The following is a 22,854-nucleotide window of genomic DNA, read 5'->3' as shown; positions in this document are numbered from 1 at the left end:
GAGAGTTTGGAATCTTCTTCCTACGTGTGTGTAGGAGATGGGGAAAGAACAAGAAAAGAGCTTTTATCCCAAAAGCGATTTGGAGGTGGCCGAGAGGAGGGTATTTAGGAATTTAGCTGAGGAAATGACGAGAAGGAAATTGTTTCGTGTCTCAGGAACCATGTGGAATTTCAAGATAAGAAAAACAGTTGCTAATTTGAGTATAAAAGCAGGAAACATGATATACTTATTTCCTTTTATGCAAACACAAGTATATGAGGGGTTGTGTGAAAATTATTTTTCTCTCACTAACCACAAAGACACAGAATCAAAGTGCTTCTTTTGGACAGACTGGCTTTTCTGTTTTTCTTTTTTCCTTCTCTCTCTTCTATTTCTTGCGGATATTATGGCTAATAACACAACAAGTTTAGACATTTCATGGCCAGAAAACTTTTGGGGTAAGATATTTTCTTTAACTGTTTTTAATTTAAAATTAGGATGCAGAGAAATGTACTGCATGATTTATGAAAACATCGGAAATCTCTGAGATATTTATTTATTGTACTGATTACTTAAAGTTTTCATAGATTTATTACAAAAACTTTGTTCAAATAAAACGTTTTTCAGGTGGGTGTGAAGACATTCGAGAGGAATATGGGCAACAAGTGCAGACTTTGGCTGATGTTACAAAATATAATTAAAAAATAACGAGAACAAAAATGAGAACAGAAGGAGGAAGTAATTGCTCTTTGGAATATGACAATGTGGATTTTGTTGGAAAATTAACTTTTATTTGTCTTACAGTTATAGATTATGTATTTTATTTAACGAAACCAAGAATTTCTATAGATCTTATTTTAACTTACATTGTCAATGTTATACTCTTTAATTTCCAAAGTGAAACAAAATAACAAATCTGTACTTAAGAAGTGTGACGACATAGATAAAATAATTAATCGTATTATGAAATTAGTGGGAAAAACCATAATAGAAAAAGTTAAGTGGAAATAACATCACATATAACATTACAAAGAAAGTCCGTCACAGGGGAGTGAAGGAACAATACAAAAGTCCTTTTAGGCTGAGTTCAGACACAGCTGCTAGTCAAGCAACAACAAGTGGATGGAGCTGAGGCAAAACTACCAGTCGTTTTAGGCTAGATGAACAGGGAAGAAGGGCTAAGATGTAAAATTGACTGTATTCTTGGGTTCAGAGAAATTTTAAAAATAAAGGGGGAAATTTGAGTTAAACTCAGAAAAAAACCTTTAAAGCAGTTTACTTTAAATGGAGTTTATGAACGGATCAATGGCCCTATTTATTACACCAGAATAGTCTTTAATCCTCTCAGAGAACTATTTCAGACTTTTACTTGTGATCAATGGGAGGTTCTGGGAACTATCAGATGAAGTCAGCAGCAGAGCTGACTTACCTGGTTGTCCACCATCACAGAAATTTGCATGAAAGGAATTAATTCCTTTTTACCATCAACCATCTATGTTTGCTTCAAACCTGAAAATGAGGGATATTAGGGAACATCTTGATATGATTATGAAAAAAATTAAGAAGAAAGTAAATTATGCTTGCATATTCTAAAGAATGGCTTTGGTAATAAGTTCGTCCTTATTTGAATTTGTGGGAGTCTTAATTATTTATGTTTGTTACAATACTATTTGCTGTCCTCATTTAGAGAGAAAGTGAATGTGCCAAATGCATGCTGAAAAATAGCTAGACTGTATTTACACTAAATTCATCATTACAAAAATAAGAAACTGTATAAATTATTCAAAAGCAAAGTAATTCTTACTGCAAAAATTAATCTGTAAAAGTCAGATCTATTTTTTTCAGACTTCAAAATTAAATTTTAGGTTCACTTAAAAAGAAATCATTATCCACTAACTAACAATGGGTGATAATCCTAAAATAAACCTGAATTAATAAGAAAATGTTTACTTGAAGTCTATTTACCAATTCGAAAAATATTGTTTTTTTTAAATACAGAAATCTGTGCCTGAGAAGGAATTCAAACTTATTGTTTCAAGGATAGTTCCCCATGTTTCTTTGTCGTAGTTTGTGAATACAATGGAAAATAGATGGAAATAACGAAAACCAGGAAGGGGAGTGTTACATTGATAAGCACTAACAAAACCAATGTAAATACGTTGAGCAGATAATACTTCAGTGATTTGGGGAAAATATATGAAAGATCACATTATTTCTCCTGGGGTAAAATATTAAGTATAAAATGCAAAAATGTACATGTAAATATATAAAATGTAAAAACTTCCTAAAATATTAATGTCAATCTTTTTTATTTTCATTTCTTTTTTGCATCTAAATTGATGTCTATTTTGATCACTGACTCCACAAAAATATTATTTTGAAAATCCAGTAAAGTGCAATGCAATACATTGTCTATTGCTTCCAAAATCAATTGTCTACTCAGCATTTTGAATTCAGAGCACAGCTTAGAAAAGCAAAATTTGTACATTGAACCAAATAAATTTTCCAGACTTAACACACTTAAGCTGTATAAAAAGTTGTTTTCCAAATATAATTTTCCTGCTTACCTTAATGAAGGCTGAAAAACAACATAATGATATCAGGTTATTATCGATACAGATAATTTGCATTTTCATGGTAATCACCCATTAAAACTTACTAAGTGTTGTTCAAGCATTGAAGGAATTAATGCAAGGGTAGGCAATAAAATTGGTCTGAGAGTGACAATACAGCTGAAGACCACCACCTTGCATTTCTCCCTTTTGCTTTCTCTAATGCATTTTCATTCTCTGTAAACATTCCCCACGAAACCAGCAGGAAACAGAACCAGTGAAAGCTGGCTGTGCCTTGTTTTAATGAAATAGTAGGCAAGTGTGTATCATTGAACTTGGTTATCCTCTTGCTACTCAGACTCCTAAAGAAGACTTAGTTTTGTTTATACTTCATGCCCTACCATGCATTTTCTTCTCATTTGACTAGCATTGTGAAAAGTTAGGAAAGTTATTGGTTTAGGAGATTACGTTTATTCACTTCATTTAATCCTCACCAAAACTGTAATGTGTGTTCTCAAGATTACACTCTTGGAGGAGATTATGTGTCATACATATGCAAATATTTGCTTATATTATTATGGAATAATACGAGGTAATATATGGCAAATTGGCAATGATTGTTATGAGTTTAAAAAAATATTTCAGAAATGGTCCCTAAATCCTTCTTAGAAGAAAATGAGGCTTTACCTCTGCCTATAAGTCAGATAAGGCTCAAATGAGAGAATTCTAGGAAGGACATTTCAGTCATTCATTTTTCTTACATTAACTTACTAACTCATTCATTCATCTATCTAGTTCATTAGTTTACTCAGAAGCATTGACTGACCACCCATTATATGTTAAACAATGTGTTAGTGATATAAATAAGTTGGCCAATTTCAGGAAGTTCAGGAGAAATGTTATCAGCAAATATGCAGAAGTAAAAACACACAAGCCATATTGGTGGAGAAGTGAATAGCTTGAGGCAGATTTGTGTAAAGTTTTGAATATCACTGTAGAAGTTTGATCTGATTTAACCTAACAATTTTCAATTTAGTGACTTCATGTCTCCCCACACTTGTCTTCCCTAGGGCTTTTCTCAAGGTTGGAAAGGGGATGAAGTGGAGGTGGGGGTTATACACTATCAACGGTATTGGAAGGAGAGGGTCTTTGGTTCTTGATCAAATTCTGGTCTCTGCTGACATCTACTGATGTGTATTTCTTGAATGCTTTTGGGGCATTGACTTTTCTCTTCCTTGCCTCCATTGCTGAAGACACTTATCATAAAATCAGGATCATATGGTCTATGCAACATTTGCTAATGGCATGATTTTTATTTTCTTTATATCCTCTCTGGTCTATGGGTCCTTATTGAGGTAGTTTTCCATCTGTCTCAGTGGCATAGAACAATGTTGAATGCTGTCCCTGGAGCTGCAGGAGCCTCTTGAGGTTGGGCTGTGTATCAGGGCCCTGGATCTGGATGTACAAATGTCCACCCCTCTCGATTCCTATTCTGCCTTTCAGGCACCCAGGATTTCTCAGAGGGGCTTGTCATCTTCCCCATCTGGACCCCAGGAAGCTGGGAATGGATACCAATTTCTCTAGGATTCCCTAAATCAATGTGTAGCTCACCACAGGCAGAGATGGAGTGATGGTCCCTTTTCCAAAACCCTTCCTGGTCACATACTTTATAGCTGTTTTCCTTCTCTATCCAAATCTTCTCTTCTTTACACTGCTTCTGACTTGTTATGGACTGAAGGTTTATGTCTACCATCCCCAAAATTCATACGTTGAAGCCCTAACCCTCAATGTGATGGTATTTGGAGATGGGACCTTTGGGAGGTAATTAGGGTTGGATTAGGTCATTAGGGTGGGCCCCCATGTGGGATTAGTGGCTTTATAAGAAAGTGAAGAGCGATTGCTCTCTCCTTCTCTCTACAGACATGCATTGAAGAAAGCCCATGTGAAGTCATAGCTAGGAGGTGGTCATCTGCAAACTAGGAAGTGGGCTCTCACCAGAACTTGACCATGCTGACACCTTGATCTTGGACTTTCTAGCCCCCAGAACTGTGAGAAATAAAAGTCTGTTGTTTGAGCCACCCAGTCTATGGTATTTTGACAAGTTGACAAGGACGTGACTCATAAGCCATGGTTTATTTTTCCCAATACTGTTCTTTATGGTAAAAAAATATGTTCTTGAGTCCTTTAGGCTCTTAGCATTTTGAAAGTGCAACAAACAAAAAAATGAAATATTCTTGTCTCTCTCAAAGCATCTAACGATTGCAGTAAAACAACAAGTTTTCAAGGCTATTCTACATGCTTTAATAATCCTATTAGTAATTCTAAGCATCAACTTTTTCTTTTTCTGTGCATCTTTGCTAATAGTCCTAATCCTCTCCAACTAAAGAGACAGATGGTTGTGAATTGATGTGCTGGGGGTCAAGTGGTGTCAAAGGGAGAAAATTTTGGTTTTTAGCTGAAAATTTTATTCCTTATGCTGTAGAAAAATATGACTCTTAGGGCTCTACCCCTACAGATGGAAGTAGGACATTCCCAGAGAATTTAAGGAGGGAATGAGTTTATGGGCTGGACATGCACCTCAACAATGTTCTCTATCTTCCATCTTCCTGAATAGTAAACAAATACTGACGGTATTTCAAATGCATATTTTTAATGTGTATTTTAGATACTCTTGGACATCTATGCATCATTGCATATTAACAGCCTACTAATTATCTCTCTTCTCTCTGTTACCTTGAAAGTCTTAAAAACAAATGTTTACAAATGCTTGTCTTTAAAACCGCTGCCTCCAAATTATGTAGAGAGAATTTTAAAATTCATCTCTCACAGGGATCCATGCTCAGAGATTATAATTCAGAAGGTATAAGGTGGAACCTAGATGGCTATACTTTTTGGTAGGTCCCTGACTTAGAAATCCTGCATCTACATTCATGAGAGAAATTTGCCTGTAATAGTCTTTTCTTGTGACAGCCTTGTCAGGTTTTGGTATTAATGTTAGGTCTCCTACAACAAGGTGGGAAGTGTTTCCTATTTTTCTATTATCTGGAAAAGCTTGTGTAAGAGTGGCATTGTTTATTGTTTAATGTTTAGAAAAACTCACCAGTGTAATTATCTATAATATTTTTAATAGGAAGGTTTTAAATGACAAAGTCAATATCTTTAACAACGGTAGACTCCTTAGATTTTCTATGGATTCTTCTATTACTTATGATAGTTTGTGTTTTTTAGAAATTTGTCCCTTTGAATTAAATTTCCAAACATATTGCCTTAAAGTTGTTCATGATATGTCTTATATGTTTTCTAACATTTTATTCTGAAAATGTTCAAATATACAGAAACGTTTAAAGAATTTTACAGTGAATACCCATACACTACAACCTGGATTCTATCAACACTTTTACAATACTCATTTTACCCAACAACTTATTAGTTTATATTTCAAAGTAAATTGAAGATATCAGTACACCTCTCCCCAATTACTTCAGCATGTATGTCATTAACAGGAATTCAATATTTTTAATAGTTTTTTTTTCCTTTTAAGGTTAAATGTATGTACAATGAAATGAAAAATGAACAAAAATGAAATGCATAGATCATAACTGAATATTGGCTGAATTTTGACAAATACATACACATCTGAATAACCCAAACCTTAATCAAGATATAGAATGTTGCCACCAACCTAAAAAATTCCCTAATGCCCCTTCATAGTCAATCCCCGTCTACAAGGAGGAAACCACTATTTTGATTTTTTTCTAGAGTAGATTAGTGTTGCCTTTTCCAGAACTTCATATAACTGAAATCATACAGTGTTTACTCTTTTAGGCAAGACCTCTTTCCCTCACATAAGATTTTTAATATCTCTTCATGCTCTTGTGTGTCAGTAGTTTTTTATATTGCTGAGTAGTATTCATTATATATCTCAAGTTATTTATCCATGTTCATATTGATGGACACCTCGGCTTATGAACAATTTGGCTATTAAGAATAAAACTGCAGTGGTCATTTTTGTAAAAGTTTTTTGTTAATGCATGTTTTCATTATTCTTGGGTAACTTCCTAGAAGTGGAAGTTGGGTCATAGGGTTAATGTACATTCAGTTTTGTAAGAAGCTGTCAGACCTTTTTCCAAAGTGATTGTACGGTTTAATACTTCTTCCAACAATATATGAGGCTTCCATTTGCTTTCTATCCTTGTCTCCAGTTTTTTATTCTCAATTCTTTTAATTTTAACAATTCCGATCAGTATTTAGTTGTATCTTATTGTAGTTTTTCTTTGCATTTCCCTGATAGCTAATGATGATGAGCAGAGATTGGCAAATTATGGTCCACGGGCTAAGTATGATCCACCACCTATCTTTATACATCAGGTCTTATTGGAGTATTTGTTTATGTGTTTATGGCTGTTTTGTGCTACAATGGCAGAGTTGTTTCCATAACATTTGACCTGAAAAGTCTAAAATATTTGCTACCTGGACCTTTACGGAACAAAAGTTTGCTGATTTCTGATGCTGAACATTTCCTCTCGTGCTTATTGGCCTTTAAATAGATATTTTGGTGGTGTCAGTTCAGATTTTTGGCCTATTTTTTCTTTTCTTTTTTCTTTTTTTCGTATTTTTATTATTGAGTGGAAAATTCTTTCATATATTCTGGTTACCAGTCTGTTGTCAGATACTTATTTGTAAATGTTTTTTTACCTGTCTGTGGTTTGCTTATTTATTTTCTTTGTGTCTTCTGCTGAGCAGATTTTAAAAGAAGAATTCTAATCCATTCATCTATCTAGATACCATATCTTTGTGTGTGTGTGTGTGTGTGTGAGTGTGAGTGTTGCTTTCTGGGAACTAAGATACCTTTGTGTACCCAGAAGTCATTTACATATTATTCTGTGTTTTCCTCTAAGGACTTTCAGATTTTAAAATTTAGCTTTTGTGTTTAGGATCTATGGTTATTCATCTCAAGTTAAAATTTTGTATATAGTGTAGAAGTTGAGGGGTTTCTCTCATGTCAATATCCAGCTCTTCCAGCACAACTTGTCGAAAAGACTTTCTGCATTGTATTGCTTTGGTGCCTTTGTTGAAAACCAAGGTACAATATAAATATAATGACCATATGAATATAAGCCTATTATTGCTGGACTATGTTCCATTTCATTCTATTTGTTGATTTTTATAGTAAGTCTTGAAGTTAGGTAAGTTCTTCAACTTTGTTCTTTGTTGTCAGGGTTACACTGATTTTTCTTGGTCCTTGTATTTTCCTATAAAATTTATAATCATTTATCAAATTATACAAAAAGCCTGTGTATTGGAATTAAGTTGAATCTATAAGTAGATTTAAAGAGTGTTGACATCTTAATGATATTGTCTTACAATCCAGGAACATAGTATATCGCTCCATTTATTTAGGCCTTCTTTAATTTCTTCCTGTAAGGTTTTCAAGTTTTTAGCACAGAGATTGTACATGCTTTTTGTAAAAGAAAAATAATAATAATCCTAGGTAGTCCATGTTTAATCATACTATTGCAATATTGTATTTTCCAATTATTTGCACTGGTATATAAAATATTTTTATACATCAGCCTTATATTCTGAAAATTTGCTTAATTCATCTTGCTGTTGTATTTTAGAATCCTTAGGATTTTTTATAACAAAAAATCAAGCTAATAGGTTTGTTTATACCCTATCCTCTGTCCTTTGTATTATAAACATTATATATATATCTCTACATAAATTACAAAGCTCATAAGAGAATATTTTAATTTTTTAAAATAGCAATTTGTATTTTAAAGAAATTAAGAGAAAATAGTCTTTCATATTTACCCTAATATTCTTTCTTTTTTTTTTTAAGATTTTAACTTTTTTCCTTTTTCTCCCCAAAGCCCCCTGGTACATAGTTGTATATTCTTAGTTGTGGGTCCTTCTAGTTGTGGCATGTGGGATGCCACCTCAGCGTGGCTTGATGAGGGGGGCATGTCCACGCCCAGGATTCGAACTGATGCCGAAACACTGGGCCACCTGCCCCAGAGTGCGCGAACTTAACCACTCAGCCATGGGGCTGGCCCCTTAATATTATTTCTGATGGTCTTTATTTCTTCCTAAAGATTCAAATTTTTTATCTGATATCACTTTCCTTCAGCCTGAGGATTTTCTTTAGCTTATCTTTCAGTGTAGATCTGCTGGTGATGAATTAGAGTTCTCCTTCACCTGAAAGAATATTTACCTTACCATTATTCTTAAAGGACATTTTTGCTGGATATAGACTTCTGGGTCGACTGATTTTTTTTTTTTTTTTAAGATTTTATTTTTTTCCTTTTTCTCCCCAAAGCCCCCCGGTACATAGTTGTGTATTCTTCGTTGTGGGTTCCTCTAGTTGTGGCATGTGGGACGCTGCCTCAGCGTGGTCTGACGAGCAGTGCCATGTCCGCGCCCAGGATTCGAACCGACGAAACACTGGGCCGCCTGCAGAGGAGCGCGCGAGCTTAACCACTCGGCCACGGGGCCAGCCCCATGGGTCGACTGATTTTTAATCGCTTTGAAATATCACTGTTTCTTATTAGAGGTCAGTAGTTATTCAAATAATTGTTTTCCTGAATTTAATATTCCATTATCATTATTATTTTTTGATTTTGTTGTTTTCAGTTTTTCATCTTTGATCTTCAGTTATTTGATTATGATGCACCTGTGCATAGCTCTTTATATATTTTCTGCTTGCTACTGCTAAGGAAAATCTATAAGTTAATTTCTTTAACAAATTTTGAAATTTTTCTCCTTATTTTTTCAAATAGTTTTCAGCTCCATTCTCTTTCCTTTGCTTCTGGTACTATAATTGCACATATATTAAATATTTTTATATTGTCCATGAGTCCCTGAGGCTCTGTTGTGTTGGTAACAACTACCAAGTATTTCTTCTTCATTTTTCAAATTGTGTAATTTCTGTTAATTTATCTTTAAGTTTACTGACTCTTTTTTCTGCCATCTTAATTTTTCTATTAAACTCATTGAGTGAATTTTTTTAGTTTTGATATTATTTTCAGTTCCATTTGGTTCTTTCTTAGATTTTATATTTTTCCTGCTGACATTTCCTACCTTTTCACTCATTATGAACATTTTCCTTTACATTATTTAACATAGATATATAAGTTGTTTTGAAATCTTTGCTAATTCCAACTTCTGGGTCATCTTAGAGTCTGTCTTTGTTGACTATTTTTTTTTTCTTGAGAATGGGTTATATTTTTCTGTTTCTTCATATGTTAAGTAATTTCATATTGTATCCTGGACATTTTAAATGAGTTTTGGATTCTATTACTGTAAAGAGTTGGGGTTTTTTTTTTCCAGTTTGTTTTCATTCAATTCAAACTACAAAACCTATAAAGCCTGTCTCCTGGAAGGCCATTCAAATCTCAGTTTAGCTTAGTTAGTTTTTTTTCTACATGTGCTGTTTGGAATATGCACTGTGATTCAGGAGTCAGCCATAGATATGGGAAATGCTTATAAATAAAATTTTGGGCGTCCTCCTCTCTAGCTTCTCTTTTCGAGGATTTTTTTTCTCTCACCTTCTAGCAGCTCTGGTTGCCACAATCATTGTTCTTTGTTTCTTCAGACTGGAAATATTGAAGGTTTTCAGTTGAGGTTTTAACTGCCCCACATAATTCAGACTGGAAACTGTCCTCAGGCTAGAGGTTTTAAAAACTGGGAAACTCACCTAGTGCTTAGTATTCTTTTCTTCCACGTGTCAACTTCTCTCTAGTAGCTGCCTACATTTGGTCATTCTTCAGTGCCTGTAAGTAGGATTCTTTTGAGGGGGAGGGACGGGGTTGTTTCCAATGTTTATAGTCATTACACCTGGAAGGGTCAGTCCACAAAAACTTGCTTGGAATCCTGTCTTCATGTTTCCACTGCCTATATAGCCTGTACTAATGTCACCTTTTTTATTCCTGATATTGATAATTCATTCCCTCTCTCTCCCTGCCTCCTCCCTCCCCCTTCCCATCTTGGTCATTCCTATTGGTAGTTAATCATTTTCTTATTATTTTTTTCATGGAAATCACATTTGGCTTTGATAATTCCCTCTCTTTATTTCTCTTCTTCTTGCTTTTTTTCTGCGTCATTAAATTCTGCTTTCTCTTAATTATTTACCATATTCTACTTATATTTGATTTAGTTGTCTTTTGCTAGCTTTTTGATATGGAAGCTCATATCATTGATTTTTCAGCCTGTCTTCTTTTTAAATGTATGGCTCTAAAGCTGTACATTTTCCCCTAAACATAGCTTTAGGTGCATTTCACATGTTTTGATATTTCTCATTTTTCATATAATGCAGTTAAAATAGCTTCTAATTTTCATCAGATATTTTTATTTGATTTTTTATAGGTTCCCATTCTCTGCTGAAATTTTCCAATTTCTTATTTATTTTCCTTAACATATTAATTAACAGTTATTTTAATATTTGTGTCTGATAACTGTAATATCTTGATAATTCATGGATTTTTTTCCATTATATATTTACTCTCTTGTTTTTTTTTTTTTTCTTTTAGGTAGATTGGCCCTAAGCTAACATCTGTTGCCAATCTTCCTCTTTTAAAAAATTTTTTTCTCCCCAAAACTTCAGTACATAGTTGTCTATCCTAGTTGTGAGTCCTTCTAGTTCTTCTATGTGGGACGCTGCCACAGCATGGCTTCATGAGCAGTGAGTAGGTCTGCACCCAGGATCAAAACCGACAAACCCCAGACCCCAAAAGTGGAGCATGCCACTGGGCCAGCCCACACTCTTGGTTTTTGTTCATTTGGTCCTGTCTCTTGGTATACCTTTTAATTTGTTATTTATGCCCAATATTGTTTTGGGCATTGTAGAAACAATTTAAGACTCTGAGTAAGGTTATTTTTCTCTAGAAAGGATTAGTTATCCTTCTGGAGTTAGTTAGGTGCAGACTACCTTAATACGATCTGAGAATAATCTGATATGTACCTGTATTTCTATCTTTGTGAGGTCTGCTCTTTTACCTGTTTGCTCTTGGCGTTAGGTAGTGGCTCTTCAAGGGCCCTACTCATCTGGAATGTTTGCCAGAGTCCATCTTCCCTGGTAGCCCCTGAGCTCCAATTTTTGTTTTCCAAGCCTACTGAGGTTTCACAGAAGTCTACTCAGAATTTTTGCCTCTCTTTACAGATTATTGTGGCATGAGATTTTCTTTTCTACTGGAATTTGCTCCCTCAAGTTAGCAGTTTGGGTAGGTCTCTTGCGGCTTCAAACAGATTTTTAAAAATCTGTATGTTGTCTTGTTGTCAGTGGTTTGCCATAAGCAAGTCCATCATATACAGAAAGGGGTATACTACCCTCTTCCTTCTGAACATAATTGAATTTACCTTCTACTCAAACAATACTGTTGGCCGAGTATATTCAGAATATGGCTTATGCTTTATGCCTTTGGTCAAAACTACCTCCAAATCCCCCAGGCTTTTGGTTCTTTGTCCCACACCTATACACAAAAAGGCATCTCAAATCTCATTTCTTTCATGAAGGTTTTTCTAACCATTCTAGATACAGGTTACTCTATCTTTCAAATGTGATGACTCTTATGGCCTGTGATACCTATGTATCTCATCTAATTTTTTTAAGAGTATAAATTGAAGAGTCTAGTGTCCAGTAATATGGAGAGAGAAAAAAAAAAAAAACCAAGAGTGCCTATTAAGCATCAGAGGTGGGACAGGATGTAATTTTAAACAGGGTGGTCAGGGTAGGCCTAAATGAAGGTGACATATGAGCAAAAACCTGAAGTTAACCATGCAGATAGCTGGGGAAATAGGTTACAACCAGCGCAAGGCCCTAAGTCAGGGTCACATCTACTGTGTTTAAGGAATGGCAAAGATGGCAGCACGGATGGAGCTGAACGAGCCAGAGGAAGAGTAGAGGGGAGCACAGTTAACTGGGAACAGAGCAAGTTGGAACTTTAAGGCCATTTTTAGGAATTTGCTTTTACTCTGGGGGAAATGAAGGGTTTAGAACAGAAGAGTTATGTGACTTGACTTACATTTTCAAAGTTTCATTGAGAAGAGTGTTGTTGGCAGGAGCGGAGCAAGGATAGAAGCAGGACGACCACACAGAAGGCGATTGCAACATTCCAGCTCAGAGGTGATGGGCACTTGGACGAGGGAGGTAGCAGAGTAGAGAGTGAGGAGCTGAATTCTGGATATATTGCGAAAACAGACTGTATGGGATTTTCTGGCAGATAAGATAGATGCAGAAAATACTTACGCTTTGTTTAAATTATTGTAATTAATCAACTTTTCTGTGTCCTAGATATTATCCTTTCTAAAAAACTTTTTGCCAAAATCTTTTTTATTGCCTGAACCATCCTCCTATATACTCTAGGGTATCCAGAACAGCATGACCTACTTTGGTAATAGCTGAGCTTATGATTCTTATAACTGCAAAGGGTTTTGTGAATTGATCAATGTTCCACTCTGTTGACACTGATAAAATTACTTCTGAGATATTGGAACGATTCAGTTCAAGGCCACTAGATGGTGACCTCTACTAAATTTTAATACCAGTGGACAGAACTTGAGGTGTTGATTAGATTTACTGAAAACCAGATTCAATATTAGAATCTCAGAAGTGAAAGGCATTATACTGGCTGTTATTGTTAGGCCAAGAAGAGGCAAACGACTTGGGTAGGCAATACAATTGTTAGTAATAACAGTTTTCATTCACTGAGGATGTATATGCCAGCCCCTTGCTAGTTGTATAGACGCATGTTACAAATTAAGATAACAATACTTAATTTATATGGCATACCCTACTAATGTTTGAGTTTGTTCCTTTTCCCTTCAAAGGGAGATCTGCATTTTTAAAAAGTAACCCTTTGGTCTCATTATTGCATTATATTGTAATTATATGAAGTAAAATTATGGCTCATTTTTCCTCCTCTTAGACTGCTGAGAAATAAGGAGGCGAACAGTTCTCAAAAAAGGAATATCTGTGCCATGTATTTTTCAGATAGATTTTATTTTATATTAGATTTCTTTTTTTTTTTTTCAGGAAGATTGGCCCTGAGCTAACATCTGTGCCAATCTTTCTCCGTTTTATGTGGGATGCTGCCATAGTGTGCCTTGATGAGCAGTGCTAGGTCCGCATCCAGGATCCAAACACACAAACCCCCAGGCCACAGAAGGGGAGCGCATGCACCTAACCGCTTTACCACGAAGCCAGTCCCTATATTAGGTTTTTATTTAATTTTTTATTTTTTTTAACTTTTTTTTTAAAGATTGGCACCTGAGCTAACAACTGTTGCCAATCTTTTTTTTTTTTCTGCTTTTTCTCCCCAAATCCCCCCAGTACATAGTTGTATATTTTAGTTGTGGGTCCTTCTAGTTGTGGCATGTGGGACACCACCTCAACATGGCCTGATGAGTGGTGCCATGTCCACGCCCAGGATCTGAACCAGTGAAACCCTCAGCTGCCAAAGCGGAGTGCACAAACTTAACCACTCGGCCACGGGGCAGGCCCCTATATTAGGTTTTTAAAAAAGGATCCTGAAATTTATTGCAAAAGCCTGCCAGAATGGAATTACGTATATGAACAACTAAGGCTGTATGGCCAATAGATGCTGTTTCCATTATATATTTTCTGGATTCTACAGTTTGGGTCAGAAAAACCATTAAATATAGTTAAACAAAAGAATCCTTACAGAAGAACATTCTGGAACAGACTGTATTATAATGACCATTTCTATACTTATTTTTGCAGTTTGGATTTAAGGGAGCTTAGCAAGATAGATAAACTTTTTACCACATACTTCAGCAAGTCTTAGAGATTCTTATGTTGTTATTATCATTTGTAATTATTTGAAAAATTCTGCACATATAGGCAAGGGCATAAGATTTAGTGCTATGGTTTCTAAAGTAGATATTTGACTGACTTTATGGTTAGGAAGTCATTTTCATGGTATGTGCACTCAACTGAACAATAAGGTGAATATATCTCTTCAACTTCGTCTGTGATACCTGCTTATATCCTGAGATATTTAGAATTCTCAATCACACCCTAGAGGTCACAAAAGTTTACACACAAAAGAAAGGGCACATACTGTGCTAATGTGAGTATTTGTCGTCTCATTATGTGTCATACATGAGTGTAAGCAACAGCCCCCTGACCAGTGCTAGTTGTCAATATAAATTATTAATAAATCAAGTGTTAGTTTTACCACATAAACCTTGGCCTCTGTTTCAATATCAGTAAAATAAGGAGTTTGAGCCAAGTGGCCAATGACCCATCCATTGCTTGGTGGCTTAAAGGACATCTTTCTTACCTTAGTTGAGGTCATCTAGAATATAAACTCCTCCAGGGCTGAGGTCTCATTTTCTTCCCTGCTGTCTCAATACTTAGCACTCCTTGGTATCTAGCAGCAGTATGTTCAACAAATAAATAGATAAAATCTCTGGGGCATCTGACTGCTAATGACTTCTACCTACAATTCTCTTCTCACTTTGATTCAGAGCTAGGAATCTTTCTTGTCTTCCAAGACTCCCTAATTAGTCCTCCTTTCCTCTCTCAGTTCTCCTTCCTGCCATCATAATTAAGCAGGTTCCACGTGTGTGTGCCTTGGAGGGGCCTCTCTCAGCTATCCAGCCCCATCTCTAGTCACAGCCTGCTGCCATCTCATCATTGGGATGAGGTCTGGAGTGTGGGAGGGTTTCCCTCAGTTCTGCTCTGCCCTCAGACGACAACAGGCTGCGGCCACTTGTCCCTTGGAAGCGTCTCTCAGTTCTGCCTGGCCAACAGTCTTTCTGGTGTGCACTCAGGAAAGGCCTGTGTTAAGGAGTTGGCAGATAGTGTGGATTCCCCATGTATGGGACCCTTAGGTTTTCTGAACTCTTACACCAGCGTACATTCATCCTTGAAAAATCCTCAAAAGTTCGCTTGCTTTCTTCCTAACATGTCTATGGTAGTTTCCTCTTCTCCTTGCTGCTTTGCTGAAAATGAACATATCCATGATTTCTGTCTCTCCTAAGAGAACTTGGCATTTCTCAAATTTTAATTCTTTATGTTTCTTTGAGACCTTAGGTCTTCGATGAGTTTGAAATAATAAATATTTTTTTAGATTATATAGCTTGTTCTTATTTTGTGAGTGATCAATTTCACCAAAAATAAAAATATGATACAGAGATAGCCTTCTCCATCAATAACTTTTTTAACACCAGAGGAAATGTCCTCTGCACTTAGCTTCCCAATCATTAGTCCTTGTTTCCTTGTTGTTTATTTCAGTCACCTATTAAATTCTGATTTTCCTGGGAGTCTACCCTCAATTAACTTCTATAAACACACTCTTTTATTTCTGTTTAAGTGCTTGTTATAAGTGGTTGAAACTCTTTTGTAACTTCTCAACTTTGCTTCTCTTTTAAGCTCCGTATCTATTTAAGCTTGAATTCCAAATGACTATCTCAGGGGCCCACAAACTCAACGTCTTCCTAAAATCAACTTTATCCCCAGTCCCACATTTCTTGCCTGTTTGGATGAATGACACTAGTATCCACCCTTGCTGGCCCATGCCAGAATCCCAGGATTCATTCTGCATTTTTCCTTTCCTCAGTGTAGCAAAGTACGGTGATTTTATTGGCTGACTTTTGTCTTTAAAGAGAAAAGTTGGGGGAGGGATTGTGTGTCCTTTGGCTTTTTAAAAATTTTCTTTTGTTTTGAAAGATCTTAAATTTTCCCCTCAGTCTTGCCTCTTTTCTCCTTCATTGTGTGGTTTCCAAAAATCACCTCTCCTTTTCTTTATTTTTTTTAATGGCTTTATTGAGATATAATTCACATGCCATGTAATTCACCCCTTAAAGGGTACAATTAAATGGTTTGTGCTCTAGTCAGAGTTATGTGACCATCATCACAATCTAATTTGAGAAACTTTGTCCTTCAAAAAGAACCTGTATCCACCAGCAGTCTCTCCCATTCCATCCCTCCCACCCCCATCCCTAGACAATCACTAATCTTCTATCTCCATAGTTTTGCCTGTTCTGGACATTTCATGTAAATGGAATCATCCAAGATGTGCTCTTTTGTGACAGGATGCTTTACCCTCTTCTTCCTCAGGAGAGATTACTTTCCAAGTCTGCCTCCTCACATTCTTCTCTGCACTTTAAGTCCCTTTTCTATAGTCAATGTGCTCATGGACCAGAACATCTCTTCATTATTTTCAGTTTTTCCAGAATTTCCCTTCTTCTCCATGAAAGCTCGTGGTAGAAGCATGAGGGAAAATTTATTGGAATCTGTTTTATCATTGTTCAATTTCTAGGTAACTTGAAGTTTGGATGTTCTGTGTCTTCTCATTGAAGACATGGGTTTTGTATTGTTGTATTTGTTCGTCTTGTTGTTCTCTATTGGTTTTTGGAAGTAACGTTGGGAAGTTCAGATTTACATGACTGCCATTGGCAGGGCAACCCAGAATTCCTATAACTCCTTTTTTGGGTTCCAAATATTTGGAGCACTGATAGTGACAAATTGATTTGGAATTTTACTATATTACCAATAAGGCTAATTTTAGGTTCTGACTGTATTTATTTCCTTTTTCCGGATAGAGCCTAACTCTCTGAAATCCCTGTCTCTAAAGGTTGCATTTTAAGGCTATGACTCAGTATTATTTTTATAAGACACATTTTGGAAGAACAATGCTTGGTCTAGCAGAGCTGTCCTAAATCATCTCGTAATTCAGAAGTCATCTTCCTATTATAAAGAATTTATTGTTTAGATATAAGCAATTGTTTTAGAGGATTTTGATATAAGCATTTGAGAAGATAATTGTGAAAGTAGGACACACAAATATAGTCTTTCCACAGGAGATAAATGTGACAATATAAGGTGGAAGGATACTAAAATATATATAAAGTTAAGGAGCAATGATTATTCTTATATATTTATTAACATTGGTCTCATTTTTTATATCTGCATTATGATTTTCTATGTATTGTCATAGATTACAACAATAAACTGAAAACAACCTTTGTAATCGTAAAATCTAACTCCTTCATTTAAAAAAGTAAAATCAGTGAGCCTAAACAAATTTCTTAAAAATCGTACAATATGGTAGGAGCAGAGCTGAGTTTGGAACCCTGAATCTATTAGCTTTTGCTGTGTAACAATCTACCCCAAAACATAGTGGCTTAAAACAATCATTTACTGAGTTCACAATTCTGTGAGTAGGCAATTTGGGCCAAGATCAGCTTGATGGATATTCTGCTGGTCTTCTCTCATATGTCACAGTCAGTTTTGGATTGACTAGTATCTGATTTATCGAGGATGATCCTGTTCATATGTTTGGAGGTTAGTAGGCTTTTGGCCAGGGCTGTAACTGGGTCGTATGTCTCTCATCATCCAGCAGGCTGGCCTGGGTGTGTTTGTATGCTGGCAACTGCAGGGATCCCAAGAGCATCAGGGATAGAAGCTGAAAGGCCTCTAAACGCTTAGGTTTGTACCTGCACAGCTTCATTTCCATCGCATCATATTGGTCAAAGCAAGTCGTGAAGCCAGCTCAGATTCAGGGGGTTGGGAAACAGACTCTTCCTCTTGATGGGAGGAACTTCAAAGCTTTGGCAGCCCCCCGTCTTTTTCTTCCTGGCCTCACAACACCAATTAGCTAGTTTCCAGTCCATAGTTCTCTCAACACAGAATCTTAAAATAAGCAATTATATAAGATAGCTTACCTCTCCACTTAACAGTAATGGATTCTTGTTTATGAAATTTGGAAGTCTTTATCCCAAAGGTGGTACTTGAAATGGATCTTGAAGAATGAGTTTTCCAGACAAGAACTTAAAAATTGTACCCAGTTATGACGGAAAATATGTGGAAAGGCACAGAGTTTGAGAGAGAAACAGGTTTTGGCATAATGAGAAAATCAATATGGCTTGTGGGTAGATCATGGAGTGGAGGGTGGGGAAATGTGGTGGGTGTAAGGCTGGAGGGGTCTTCTACTATCTAGAGTGTCTTTCCATTCGAAGCAGGGGTTTTGCTACCTAACTGCATCCAAGAATATGTTTTTAGTTCCCAAGAAGAAACAATAAGGTAGAATTTCCATCTGGGGAAGGCACCACCCACCCTCTCCCAGGACAGAAAATCTGAACAAATACAAGTTCTGTGAACTGAAGGAGACTGATGTATGGCAGAGATTCTGTGGGGATTCAGGGGACAGGAATTTTATCATCACAACAAACTATGATAACGGCATTAACTGGAACTTGGGGACCAAGAAAGAGCCCAGTCATCTGCACAGGTCATGTTATCAATGAGTCAGAGATACAGGTGACAGTCCAGGAGTTCAGCAAATATGACATAAATCAGTCAGTCCACCAGATGGTCCTAGCCTAGCACTTCCAGTCTCAGAATGAGCTCAGGAAGTGAGACATCGTGCAGCCTGCAGGTGGGAGACGTCAGGAAGGTTGATGAAAGCAGACAGAGGAAAAGGCAAAGCTGATGTGACTATGAAATTCTTTGTCAATTTTTGGCACATTGGTTATTACAGTAATTCAAAATGAAACAATCTTTGGACTTTATATGCAACTCTATAAAAAATTCATGAGCTAAAGAATAGCCTTTTTAAAACAGAGACTGTTTTTGTTACTTATTTCTGAAAGGTGATAAAGTAGCAAAGGCAATGTGGAATGCTACAGCTAAACATGATATTTTATATTATTTTGCTTTAATAAATAGAAGCATGTCAGCTTCCATTTATTCACAGCCACCTAGCACCATCTTCTTTATCCCTAATTGAAAATTGTTTAAATTAATCATGTATTCCATAGTTACTATTTGTACTCTGCCCTGTGTTTTTAGTTGAACACCTATGTACAAATAAAATTGCATATTTGTTTCTTTTGTTTGTTTGTTTCAGAGGATCTTATAATGTCCTTCACAGTGTCCATGGCAATTGGACTCGTCCTTGGAGGGATGATTTGGGCTCTGTTTGTCTGTTTGTCTCGAAGAAGGGCCAGCGCCTCCATCTCACAGTGGAGCTCAAGCCGGCGGCCTAGGTCTTCTTACACCCATGGCCTCAACAGAACTGGATTTTACCGCCACAGTGGCTGTGAACGTCGGAGCAACCTCAGCCTGGCCAGTCTCACTTTCCAGCGACAAGCTTCCCTGGAACAAGCAAATTCCTTTCCAAGAAAATCAAGCTTCAGGGCTTCAACTTTCCATCCCTTTCTGCAAAGCCCACCACTTCCTGTGGAAACCGACAGTCAGCTGATGACTCTCCCTTCTTCCAATACCTCCCCCACCATCAACACATCCCACAGTCTGAGCCGTCCTGATTTCCACTGGTCCAGTAACAGTCTTCGAATTGGCCTTTCAACACCACCCCCGCCTGCCTATGAGTCCATCATAAAGGCATTCCCAGATTCCTGAGTGGGGTGCTTTGGGTTTTAATTTGTTTCTTTTCTTGTCTTTTATGGAAAGGAAATCACAAATAGGCTAAACAGAATTTGGAGGACATGGCCTAAACAACTATTGAGTTTCCAAGCTGAAATATACTCATCCAAGTTGGACATTACTGTAGAAAACACCTTTTCTTAAACATGTTTTTTTCCTTGTGTCTCACAAAAAGTAATATTTTTTTCGAGTAGTTATATATTTATGTATTTTGTATTCAACATGAGGATTATTAAAGAGTGATCCTAATCTAAGAATCAGGTGTGATACAGTGTATATACTTTAGATTAAAATAAAACCTTTAGATATTTGTGATTTAAAATCCTCACTTTCAAAGTGATTAAAGGGGGAAAAAAATCACTGTGTCACTTTAAAAAAAATCTTTATCCTAAAGAATTTTAATTTCTTTAGAATGACAAGTGAATGATTTACAAACTTGGAATTTTAATGAATTATATGCACTCAAAATGATAGAACATTGAAGATTCTAAAGTTCTTCGATTTTGCTCATTTATGAGAAGTGTGAGAATCAAGCAAAAGAAACTGAACTCTATGAGTATTTTAGGATGCTTCAATTTGACACATTTCTTTTTCCTAGCTAGGATCCTTGTCTGTTTTTCCCAAGAACAGTTATCCACATCATTGAGGAAAAATCCCTTGATTTACTAACATGATGATTTAACTTTTCTTTGCTGTTGTGTTATGTTGTCAGAAAAGCAACAACAACAAATCCAATGATTTGACCTAAAAACAAACTTTAACACTGACCTTATGTTTTTCTTAAAGGATAAGTTTTATTTCTTAGATTTAAATCTATCAACTGGGAACATACTTTATCTAGGGACCTTCTCATGTCACTTCACAGACAAATAAGTAAGGGTCAGTGGAGAGAAAGTCTGCCATCATCAAAAGGGATGTTACCACCGTGAAGAATTCTCCCTCCTGGATTGACTCGTCAGGCATTATCCCTGTTTGCTTCCCTGTGAATTTCAACCTCAGATGCTCTGAAGAGTTTTGTACAATGATTAAACCATGCCATTGGTCCTTTGTGCAGTTATCTCAGACGTCCACTTCCATAGTTGGCCACCCTCTTAAAGGAAGGTACATCCTCAAATGTGGGTACCCGAGAGCTTCAGTGGCCAGATGCCTGTGGCCGCCACATTTCTTTTAAGGACATGAGCTCACTGGAGTATTACTCAAAAAGCCTGTGATTCGTTTCTGATATAGTGAACATTTAGCTTATGTTGCTGTCTGTTTGTTTCTCTGAACACTGGGATTTTCAGTGAAGAAAAATGTACTCTCATTTTAGTTTCTGCAGTGCAGTGATCACAGCTAATAGTGTCTGTATATGGCTCAAAAATGTAATAATTTTTACATAATAAGAGATGCCGTATAACATTTTCTTTATTATTTTTTTTAGCTTATATCTTCCATTATTCCTCAAGGACAATTATTCCTAATCATGTCTGTAGATAGTACTCTCTAATGCAATATACCAAAAAGAAAGTAGGAAAGAAAAAAAGAAAGAAAGGAAGGAAGGAACGAACGAAGGAAAACAGGAAGAAAGAAAGGAAGATAGGAGGAAGAAAGCAAAAAAAAAAAAAAGCTCACAGGATAACCAATTTGTTGTAAGTTGGTTTTTATCAAATTTAGAGATTGTCATATAGCCACATGAGATTTCAAGAGAGCATTAACTTAATTTAATAACAACGCTATGTTTTGCTGTATGTCATCCTGAATGTTTAACATGAGAAGTCAGCTATGATTTTTATCTAGAATTTATATTAGGAGTGAAAACTGCTTTATACCTCTCAGATTAGGAAAGGGAGAGCAGAAATCCTCTGGAATATTCGACCACCTGGCAGAATCATTGCCTCCCCCTCCTCAAGTTATAAAACAATCAAAATCAATATCTTGTAAATATTGCACAATGTACGAAATGTGAAATTAAAGCAGAAACTGGAGACTTTTTAAAGTTGTATTTCTTTTATTTGAAATGCTTTGTTGATTATGAAATAAAATTAAACTGATGTCTATTTTGATTCATGGTTTATTTATTGAATAACCTGTGAGTATCTCCTTTTTACTTTGGTATTTTAACCCAATCTAGACCATTCTCTATAAACTATTACTGAGACATAAGCCCTATTTTATATTAAAATATCTAATAGAAAAAGGGTAATGTAATAAATAAATTGAACAGAATTTTTCAAATAATTAATGCAAATGGAAGATAAGCAAGTGATTTATTTTAAACGTTTAGATTCTTATCTCACTAGATAAATAATTCCAGAATTATTTAATTAACTTTTCTAGATAACAAACATTTAAATAAAAGTGATATTAAAACTAGAGAGGGGGCCGGCCCCATGGCCTAGTGGTTAAGATTGGAGCACTCCCCTTTTAGTGACCCGGGTTCAGTTCCCAGGCGCAGATCTACACCACTTGTCCTCCAAGACTACATCCTGAATGAGGAAGCATAAGGTTCATGCTTAAGGCTATAATCAATTGACCCATTCTGATGCTATGTGCAAATGCTGTTTAGAAATTTAACTGCACCAACATTATCATTAGGATTGTTATTTTTTTGTTAGTTCTCTAGTTACAAAGTTCCATAGATCTTTTAGGTTTTTTGAGAAGTTTGCCCCTAATCTTATTTTATCTATAAGCAGTGTTAATTTTACTGCTTGATTTTGTAGAGCCTGAGTTCTTTTAGGAATGCATATATAGTCTTACAGTAAAACCATAAGCCACACACATATATATACAGACATATGTACATACAAAAAGTTTCAGAAGTTAAGGAATCTCCCTCTAATATGAATGTCCTATCATCAAAGTAGCTGGCTAAACATTAGGAGTGAACTGAGCTGAAATCCAAGTTAGATCTACCACACACGCAGGAGAATCTCCCAA

General features: G+C 36.0%; 1 protein-coding gene across 1 annotated transcript; it reads left to right on the top strand.

The window, feature by feature from the left end:
* The first annotated feature begins 238 nt into the window (after positions 1-238).
* MYCT1 (MYC target 1) lies at positions 239-21,964 on the top strand. The gene is made up of 2 exons (XM_046668895.1): positions 239-437; positions 19,403-21,964. Exons 1-2 carry the CDS (start codon positions 239-241, stop codon positions 19,912-19,914), a joined length of 711 nt encoding a protein of 236 aa, XP_046524851.1. The 3' UTR covers positions 19,915-21,964.
* Positions 21,965-22,854: the final 890 nt, after the last annotated feature.

The sequence above is a fragment of the Equus quagga genome, chromosome 8, assembly GCF_021613505.1.
Source record: "Equus quagga isolate Etosha38 chromosome 8, UCLA_HA_Equagga_1.0, whole genome shotgun sequence".
Lineage (NCBI taxonomy): Eukaryota > Metazoa > Chordata > Mammalia > Perissodactyla > Equidae > Equus > Equus quagga.
This window is presented reverse-complemented; position numbering and strand designations above follow the sequence as displayed.

Bases quoted from the DNA above. Each gene is read 5' to 3' on its own strand.
- MYCT1 (XM_046668895.1), top strand. From the start codon at position 239: ATGCAAACACAAGTATATGAGGGGTTGTGTGAAAATTATTTTTCTCTC. The intron at 438-19,402 runs GTAAGATATTTT...TGTTTGTTTCAG, and splicing joins ATGGCCAGAAAACTTTTGGG to AGGATCTTATAATGTCCTTC.